The sequence below is a fragment of the Acipenser ruthenus genome, unplaced genomic scaffold, assembly GCF_902713425.1.
Source record: "Acipenser ruthenus unplaced genomic scaffold, fAciRut3.2 maternal haplotype, whole genome shotgun sequence".
In the NCBI taxonomy this organism is placed as follows: domain Eukaryota; kingdom Metazoa; phylum Chordata; class Actinopteri; order Acipenseriformes; family Acipenseridae; genus Acipenser; species Acipenser ruthenus.
This window is the reverse complement of record NW_026708104.1, coordinates 1-10292: the sequence shown is the minus strand read 5'-3', so window position 1 is coordinate 10292 and position 10292 is coordinate 1. Positions and strand designations below refer to the sequence as shown.

The following is a 10292-nucleotide window of genomic DNA, read 5'->3' as shown; positions in this document are numbered from 1 at the left end:
TAATATTTATGATACTCTTCCTTACTGTTGTTAATGAAATCATTCAACTAAGCTTTTGCATCTACATTTGCTTCCAAAAAGAAAAAGAAAAAGGAGGATCGTGAGTGTTCTCGCTGTCTTCATTGCCTTTTCCTAAGTTCTGTGCGCACTGTCAAGTTTCACATTACCCATTTCCTAACAAGCACAGTTTGTTTTCAAATGCCCCAAGGACAGTTTACTAGAGCCCTTACAAAAAAAAAATAAAAAAACAGCACACCATGCACCGAGGAATTGTGAGCATTCAACCACAGAGCGGATCCCAGGCCACACGTCTGTCTCCCCTGATTTAGCGCTGTTTACACATTGTGACAAAACAAAGCCCCAGGTCTTGGCCAGGCTATTTCTGGCTTTAGTCTTTAGTTTAGATAATACATTTTTAATTGGGAGGTGTAATGGTCTGCAAGCAAACACCCAATCAATGAATCATGAGTACCTTTAGCATGTCTGCTCGGCTGGTTCTAGTAAGGCTCCCGTTTATCTTATATGTTGTGAAGACTTTAGTGCATTCCAAAGAGCTGGCTTCATGAAGCACTGGGCCACACACCATTGTGTGAACATACCAACACTTCCAGCATGGCTGAGCTCAACAGCTCAGCACTACCTTGTGTGGCTTTGCCTTTGAAGGAGGCAAGGTCCCATAATGACAAGAAGTTTAATATATAAGTTTTAAATAACTATTAATACAAGACTTCATTTCATGGGCATCGCGGATAGCGGGGCTGTAGAAATAAGCCTATTTAAACTTCCATTAAGCTTAATAACACATTCTGATGCATTACTGACGTTCCTTTCCATAAAAACTTTTTTAAAACCTGTTTATATTTATTTCTTTACAAACTAAATAAGGCTTGGCATTTATTCAAATGTTCACAACTTTTTTTTTTATTATTATTTATTTATTTTTTTTAAATAGGAGTTAGAGATAGAGAAAAGCTTTAGAGAAGTTTTCAAAAACTCTTAAAAAAACATATTTATAAAAACAAAAATACAAATAAAATGGACCGTCTCCTGAAAGCACTTCGAAACAAATTGCTTATATGTGCAAAATATGTATTTAATATGTTAGCAGTTCAGTGACATTACACATATATTACTTTTCACAGGTAAGATCCAGCTCTTGTTTTTTTTCTATTTGAATTCATGGTTGCGGTACCATGAAATGGATACAATTACATTTAATTACCTTATTAATTTACTCGTAATAAAGTCCTGTTAATTCCCGGTAGTTATAAAGTGTGACCAGTAAAACTAAAGACGCCCTTTACAGATCGTTTATGACTTTAGAAAAGAAAGGTTTCTGTGAGCCCCAGCTGAGAAAAGAAATCTGCTTTGAACCTGTGCACAGTGAAGAGGACAGACAGGGGGCAAATACATGCAACGTAGGCTTCAAGGTTCAACCTTTGTGCACCCGGGAATGTCGTTCTACAGTATAACAGGGTTTGCAGCTTTTGTTTTGCAGGTAGCTTTTGCAGCTGCAGCTATAGCCCCTTCAGTCACTGCAGAATGTTATGGTGCAGAATGGTATGGTGTTAAGTTTCCTATCTATATACCTGTTTTTAATGCATAGATGTTTTGGGGTTTTTTTTTTCAAAGTTTTGGCAGGTCAACTTCTCAAACTCCATAGACTTCACACAAACTGTATTGAAATTTCCAAAAAATTCAATAACAAATGTGTGACCGAAGCGGATACCAAGGGTAAGCAACTTCACTCGTGAAGTGGAAGATAGTTATTTAGTCTAATGCATTAGAACCGAGTCAGGAGTGTAAATGGGTCGTTTCAATAATTCAGGGCATGGTTGGAACAAAAATAAAAAAAAACGTTTTGCTTATGTTTCCTAAAGTAAGCGGTGTTTACTGTATTTTACTGATTAGGAGACTGAAACAAGATTGTGTGAATCCGTACTGCCCTTTATCGTGTTTGTCTAGTTCACTTCTTCATCTTATTCAATCCGTACTGCCCTTTATTGTGTTTGTCTAGTTCACTTCTTCATCTTATTCAATCCGTACTGCCCTTTATTGTGTTTGTCTAGTTCACTTCTTTTTATATTTCTATGTATTTTTCTGGGAATGTATCAGTGTTCAGTTAAAAAAATGAAACCTGGTGAAAATCACTGAAAAGATTACATTTCCCAGGTAAATACTGGGAGGAAAACTGGGGGACAGTCAGAAAGCAGCTTCTTTTCTTTGTGAATACTGGGGGACAGTCAGAAAGCAGCTCTTTTCTTTGTGAATACCGGGGGACAGTCAGAAAGCAGCTTCTTTTCTTTGTGAATACTGGGGGACAGTCAGACAGCAGCTTCTTTTCTTTGTGAATACTGGGAGACAGTCAGAAAGCAGCTTCTTTTCTTTGTGAATACCGGGGGACAGTCAGAAAGCAGCTTCTTTTCTTTGTGAATACCGGGGACAGTCAGAAAGCAGCTTCTTTTCTTTGTGAATACCGGGGGACAGTCAGAAAGCAGCTTCTTTTCTTTGTGAATACCGGGGGACAGTCAGAAAGCAGCTTCTTTTCATTGTGAATACTGGGAGACAGTCAGAAAGCAGCTTCTTTTCTTTGTGAATACCGGGGGACAGTCAGAAAGCAGCTTCTTTTCTTTGTGAATACCGGGGGACAGTTTTATTACACAATTGAACATTGGCAACTGAAACTTACTTTGATAATATCCCCTTTGATCACAATTATTTTTTAAAACAGTTTGTTTGTGTGAAGTATATGGAGTTTGAGAAGTTGCCCTGCCACAACTTTGAAAAAAACATATATGTATTATAAAATAGATACAGATAGGAAAATGAACATGGTACAATTATACACGCAGTGACTGACGGGGACATTGTACTTACCATATTCCTTCAAATTTACTTTTTGAACCATTTTTTGCTTCTCAAATCTTCTCTTAAATTTGAGTACAGCATAGTTATGCGTGTATTACAATTGCCAACAAAACACGTCACTGCCGAAATACACAAGCAGCAACGTGACTTACTGCTGAGAAAAGACGAACCAAAACAATGCCCGATCTCAAATCACTCATGAATTACAGGCAGCCATTTTAAAAGAAATGTCATTAGCTTCCTGAGAAATTCGAAGAGAAGCTTTACAATTTCAGCATTTCTAACAAACAGTACCAGCTTGGCCAGATCGGAAATACTGATCAGACCCCCATTTTTTTCGACATGCCAAGCAATACCACAGTTCACAAATTGGGAGCAAAACAGGTGTGACTAATCTCCATATGCGTATGTTATGTTCGGTTGGTACTGTGCATACCTTTCTGACTGTTGTGTTTGCAATGCGGTCAATGCTGTGGTGGTTGCTGGGTTACATGGTGCCTGATGTAGTGGAGTGTTGTGTCGTGCTTGCTGTTGCCAGGATGCATGATGCTGTAAGTGAGTGAGAGGTGTGTGTATGACAGAGACGCTATCTTAAGTATTATACAGTTCACAGCACAATAAACAAGCTCTGTGGTTAATCTACAGTTTTGTGTCAGTTTTAAACAATACAACAGCGTAATTGAGGTTGTACCTTTGTAAATGCAGATTTATTTGATGTTTTATTTTTTAAATTTGGGCTGCGTCTTAAATTGTACTTGTGCCACTGTAAGTTTTTGTTTTACTTTGATAGAGTATTGATCAAACGTCATCAGGATATTTAATTCATATATTTAGGAAAAGTCAAAAATGGACATGCACATACGATTTACAACGGAAGAGTAATTAACATTTAAAATGCACAATGGGTCACACTGACCCGCATGACGGTTCTACTGTTAATTAACTGTGAAATCATTTCCCAAAATGGGTGTTCAGTAATATGATTTCAGACACTTCACTGAAAAGAAAAGCATGTATCATCACCATTCTACCTTTGTGAGTGGAGGAAAGCTGAAACAAATTATCATATCCAAACCTGCCCAGGGCCTAAAGGCACATCCAGTACAATACTTCAAACCAACAACATCAGGAATGCCAAAGAAGCTTCCCACACACAGCTATAAACTAATAGGCAACCAGTTTGCTGGAGATATGAGCACACCTTTCTTGCTCTTAGATAGAATGATAAACAATAGTAGCTGTGTTAAAACTGAGAACAGAATGGAAGCCCTTATTTATTTCTTAGCAGAGGCCCTTATCCAGGGCGACTTACAATTGTTACAAGATATCACATTATTTTTACATACAATTACCCATTTATACAGTTAGGTTTTTACTGGAGCAATATAGGTAAAGTACCTTGCTCAAGGGTACAGTAGCAGTGTCCCCCACCTGGGATTGAACCAACAACCCTCCGGTCAAGAGTCCAGAGCCCTAACCACTACTCCACACTGCTGCCCTATAAACGTTCTCCATAGTAAAAGCATAGCAAAGTGTAATAAAGCAAAGTGAAAGCATGGCAAAGCATAGGGAAGCATGGTAAAGAACAGCAGGGTATGGTAAAGCATATTAATAAACATGGTAAACCAGTGTACACTATGGTAAATGCATAGTATAACCATGGAAAAAGCATGGGGGTGGGGGACTGCAAAAATACCAAACTAGGGCTGTTTGATTAACTTTTAATTTCATAAATGTTTAGATTTTTATTTAGCATAAATTGACTGCTACTTTATTTTTCTGTAACAACAGGGAATTCGGCAGATCTGTGAACTATTGTGCATTTCAAAGTTTAAACGTGTGCAGAAACATAGCAGCAAATTAAAAACTCCATCATGTGAGTGCTGTTCATGTTTTTGATATATGTAAATGTATTTGCATAGGAATACATGTGTACATCACTGATGTGCATGTGGAATGCATTTTGAAGAAATATTGAATCTGAAAATGAATAAGCCTTACATGGTATGCTGTATAAAAAGACAGAAGTATTTCCCGTATTTTCTGAAAGGTGTGAGGTGTGTCTGACAGTGTAAGTAGGGAAAGCGCTTGGAGGGTAATCAAAGCTTTTGTGATAGGTAAATCAAACTTTACAAAGTTATTAGATGAATGGCAAACAATTTAGTCATGTTCTAGGGGTAAGGAAGATTCAGAACTTTTTTTGTTTTTTAACAAAAGGCTTACGTTTAAATGTTTCATCTCTAACCTGGAGTGGCCCTTTAAGTGTCCTGCATTAACTAATCTCCCCAGAACTCAATAGCAATACTTGTATGCATGGAGTTCTAACTCATGCTGAGGTAGTTCCCTTATCATCTGCATTGTCACTCTCTCCACAACAGCACTGTTATGTATGCCTTACCTTTTCCTCTCCTAAACATGAGCTATATTCCATTTTACAGCCCGCCTCAAATTATCAATTAAATCAGATTAGGGCTAGCCTTTAAAACACCCCAGCAGCTGCACTTCAATCAAGTTCTTTAGCTATTGTTGTCTACAAGGATCCACATAAACTTTACAAACCACAGGGTTTAAATTAAAACTATTTAGTTGTGTAATGTGCAAAGAAATAGTCTGACTCCAGCAGACCCCAAAAAAATCTGTTTGGATCACGAAGCTCTACAATCATGCTTGAATCATAACAGATATTAAATTAGCCCTGGTTTAGACAAACGATAAGGAATGCTCAGTTCATACCACAGGTCTACTGATTACTGGTACAAGCAAGTACCTCTTATTTTATTTAGTTTGTGCTTGCTTGTTTGTTTATATAAAGAATTGAATTAAGATACTCATCATTTTTATACACCTCTCACCTGAGCTTTTCGATTTTGATTTTCAAACTAGTCATATAAACATATGTGTGCAAACGTTGTTTATTTATTTATTTATTGCATTTGTTTGTTTTTGGAACAGTTTAACTTTTTGGTGCAAAAGACTACAAAATGTTACCAGTGTTAACCCACATTACAAAAGACTACAAAATGTTACCAGTGTTAACCCACATTAAAAAAGACTTCAAAATGTTACCAGTGTTAACCCACATTAAAAAAAGACTACAAAATGTTACCAGTGTTAACCCCCCATTAAGAACGCCAGTGCTCCAGGAAGGAAGTGGCTTTTGTTATTTGGAAAGACAGTGAGCTGAGTGAGTGGAATGGTTTGGAGGGCTGTGCTGAGCAGTGGATTGGAAATGCCAGAGAGCTGGATCTCACCTTCTGAGCTGCTTTGGAGGGGCCTTTGTTTTTGCTTCCTTTAGGTCTCCCCCTTGGCCGTTTAGGAGCAGGCTCGCCAGTTGGTTCCTATAAAAGGAGAGGAGCGTGACAGTGAGATACGTACTGGGTGAGCCATTACCATGGACTGCACAAAACCAAACCTTGCGAAACTCTGCAAATCAAATGTATTTGTAATTGATTCAGAAGCGTGTTCATCTTTGACGTGAAAGACTGTGCATCTGACTGGAAGACCACTGCATTAAATACTGAAATGAAAAGTGAACATTTTGATTTTTTTTTATTTGATTTTTTTGTATATGGCTTTTTAGTTGAATGGTAATCTATGAAGGATACATAAATTGGTTCTCCACATACATTCAAATAAAAATGGATATGAATAGTTTTCTGAAATGTTTCACATGCTTCTGATTGGAATGTATTTATTTATTTACTTATTCAACCAGGACAGAACCCCTGAGATATTCATCTCAATTCCAAGGGGGTCCTGATGATGCTTCCATGTTAAAAACATGCTTGAAGTGCATCTGAAACATGAAACAAACTAGTGTGGAACTGTCCCCTCGCCAGAACACGAATTCAGCATGTGTATAACTGAAGTGTGTCATGCCTTGCAGTTTGTAGCATATCACTGCACAGCACACATACATTAAGCAAAGCATGACAAACACACATATGTATGTGTGGGGGTGTGTGTGTGTGTGTGTGTGTGTGTGTGGTTAACAGGTTACTGTAGAAACTTGAAATGGTGTTAGTGTTTGATAATAAACAATACAGTCATTTAAAAAGGGATGTGAGTGATTCACAAGTGAGGTCCCTAATACTTGTTCAATGAGTCATCACTACTATAAAATTATTGCAGTTATAAATATTAAACATTTCCCTCTCGCTACAGGACGTGGTGGGAATGTGTCAAAGCCCTCTTTAAGCTTCAAAGTTGAAAAGCCTTGTTAGTTATTAGCATAGGATATATCAACACATTGGAATGAAGTGCCTAAGAATAAGTATAGAATAAGTATATTATTATTATTATTATTATTATTATTATTATTATTATTATTATTATTAATGGATAAAGACAGGTTTGCATTTGAAAGTTCAATAAATGTCGCTGTACCAAAACCATTTTTTTTAAAACAGCAAACCTTGAAAAACCGACGTGAAGCCGCGTAAATAATGTTTATAAACCTTTAAATAAATAAATAAATAAATAAATAAATAACGTTTAAGTTTATAAAAAAAAAGCAAATTAGATACTGTATTTTCTTCAACAGCAACCCATGCACCTTTTTTATGCAAAAAAAGAAATTAAAAAATAATAATAATTTAAAAATTTAAAAGCGCAATAAACTAAATTACACAAACCGGTTGCACAAAAGCAAATTATATTAAAGCATTTTTATCGATAAAAAATGAAGAAATAACCATTCGCAAGCAGGTTAATAAAACCATCTGACACGACAAACATCTATATTTGTAAAGTTCACATTACTGCATAGTCTAGGCAACTACAGACACTTTTGCCAGTATACTCGTAACCAAAAAAAAAACAACGAGTTCATATATATTTCAGTACTGGGGTTCACTGTAAACACATTTCCAAAGAGACATCTTAACAGAGTGAAACTCAGCGTAGCCAGATCAGAACAGTTACATCGAAAGCACTCCCGCATCTCGCTAGCTAACCCCGTGGTACACAGTACTTAAACAAAGGCGCCTATTCCTGAAGCAAATGTGTTTAATTTCACACATTCAAAACAATCTCAGCAATGCATGAAAGCAGACGGCTTTATTTGTGTGTCCCCTCTTGGCAGAAATACGCTTGTATAGTACTAGTAATAGCAAGCTATTAATAAACTGCATAGGATTGCAGCCTGTAGTGCTAGAAGTAGAAGCGGGACTGCACAAGCCACAAGTGCTGCCGCGCGGTAATGACAATTGCATGTTCCTATTCCATTGTATCGATTATTTATTAGTTAGTTTTTTGTAAAGAAAGGAGACTGACTTGCTGCTGTTTCCTCGGTCTGCCCCGACCTCTCTTCTGAGGCTCCGGTGCTGCAGGTTGATCCTGTGCTGCGGAGGACTGACCGGCTGCTTCGCCTCGTGTACTCATCGTGACTCTCGTAGAATCGTATTCTTCAGCACCTCCACAACTCACACAAGATCTGCTAACCACGCACCGGACGTCCTGGTGCTGAAACGGGAGGGGGAGATCTCCTCTCTTGTAACTTAAGATTCGGGAATTTTAAAACAAACAAACAAACAAACAAACAATCAAAAAGCACGAAAAAAAAAAAAAAATGAAGGACTACAAAACAATGTTTGGAAATGTTAAATGCTAGAGGACAGACGTGCTGCTGCGGTACTTTGCTGTACAAAATGGAAAAAAGACGCTGGTACTTTGTTTTTGTAAATGGAAAGGCAGCGATCAATATGAATTAAGATTGGATCACTACAAATCAGAGCACAGTGAAATGAAACGGTGACACTGCGCGTATAGTCTAGACCATGCACAACCCTATATAGGATATACGTCTTACAATCACCACAGCTAGTGTTATAGGAGTTTGGGGAAGATTTTTTTTTTTTCTGGGGTTGGTAAAATTATTTGAAACCAGCCCACGGACTGTGAATGAGGATGGGTATATATATATATATATATATATATATATATATAAAAACACCTTTCCCGATGGGTGGAAAAGTATAGGAGAGGGGTTGTGAAAAAAAATATAGGAGGCGGTACCACGAAAAAAAAAAAAAGAAAAAAAAAACCTAGGGGTTGGACCACAGCCAGAGAAAACATTAGAAATTCTCCGGCTGTAAAGAAAGAGACCACAGCGAGACACACTCACGTGTCCAGCAGCACCATTCATTTGAATGGATGTGAACTCGCCGGTTTAAAGGGACAGCCCCGGGATTCGCGTACTCCATAGCGCGCTGCACCGCCGGAGTCGAACTCAGAGTCATATTGATTCTAAAAATAACGTAGCGTGAAACAGCTCACCTACAGCGGGAGCGCCTATTAAAGTGAACGCTTACTGACTGCAGTCCAGCCGGTGCAGCGGTCCTGTGTATGGGGGGGGGGGGGGGGGGGGGGGGGGGGGGGGGGGGGGGGGGGGGGTCTGCAGCAGGCTATATTGTGTAAGGGAATTCCTAATTATGAATATATTTAAATTAAAGCTGTTGCTGTAACTATAACGACATAATGTTCTTGTACAAATGCAGTGTGATCATGTTGAAAATAATATACATTTCTTTTATATAATGAAAGCACGGTGATGAACCATGCATGCGTGGATTAATAGTGTAATTTTTAGAATATAGAGCTTTGACTGGATTTCTGTCAATAGCCACCCATAATAGCTACACACCAACCAACCATGTCTATTTAGGTTCACTACAAACCCACAGTCCTAAACAGAATGCCAGTATGGAGCTTCGAACTATGGAACCCCGAATTGATATTTATAGAGTGGATATCAAAATGAATAGGCAAACAACAGTTGACGCTATGGTGTATGAGGTTCGCTCTGATCGTATACGTTAGTTTAATAATAGTGAGCTATGCGCATACTTAAATGAAGGGGCTGTCTACAATTATCATTTTGCTGAGGTATTATCATACTTAAATTCCAAATATATCTGTGTTTCTCCATGTTCAAGCGAAACCCAGGCTTGATATTACAGGTACTGGTGTAGTGTTAGAAAGTGCTGCATCGTCAGAATGTGGTACAGCATACCAAAACTTGAACCGTGTAATGTCAGAAAGTGGTACACTGTCAGGTTGAATGTGCTATACTGTCAGGTTGAATGTGCTACACTGTCAGGTTGAAAGTGGTACCTGTCATATTCTGGTACAGGTGCAATCAATTGCGATCTGATGGGTGTTTTGCTATTGTCAAAAAATACATTTACCGTTAATTATACATTATTTCTGTGCAAACTTGAACTGGAAACAGACAACCAGTTATAGGCTATAATATTATGTTTGGATTTGCTCATTATTAAATGCAAAAAAAAAACAAAAAAAAAAACTTATTTATTTAAAAAAATTGATTACAGTAGCCTAATTACTGTAATTATGAAAAACTGTTCTCTGATTATTTGTGCCAATAATATCAGCCCCTTCTTCATACAGATGAGCCCCTTCAC

At 37.8% G+C, this 10292-nt stretch overlaps 1 protein-coding gene across 1 annotated transcript; it reads right to left on the bottom strand.

Annotated features, from left to right (window-relative positions):
• Nucleotides 1-5975: 5975 nt before the first annotated feature.
• LOC131728838 (high mobility group protein HMGI-C-like) lies at nt 5976-8758 on the bottom strand. Its single transcript, XM_059019770.1, has 2 exons — nt 8143-8758; nt 5976-6206 (listed from the first exon to the last, which is right to left on the bottom strand). Exons 1-2 carry the CDS (start codon nt 8248-8250, stop codon nt 5991-5993), a joined length of 324 nt encoding a protein of 107 aa, XP_058875753.1. The 5' UTR covers nt 8251-8758; the 3' UTR covers nt 5976-5990.
• Nucleotides 8759-10292: the final 1534 nt, after the last annotated feature.

Bases quoted from the DNA above. Each gene is read 5' to 3' on its own strand.
- LOC131728838 (XM_059019770.1), bottom strand. From the start codon at position 8,250: ATGAGTACACGAGGCGAAGCAGCCGGTCAGTCCTCCGCAGCACAGGAT. The intron at 6,207-8,142 runs GTCAGTCTCCTT...CTCCTTTTATAG, and splicing joins GACCGAGGAAACAGCAGCAA to GAACCAACTGGCGAGCCTGC.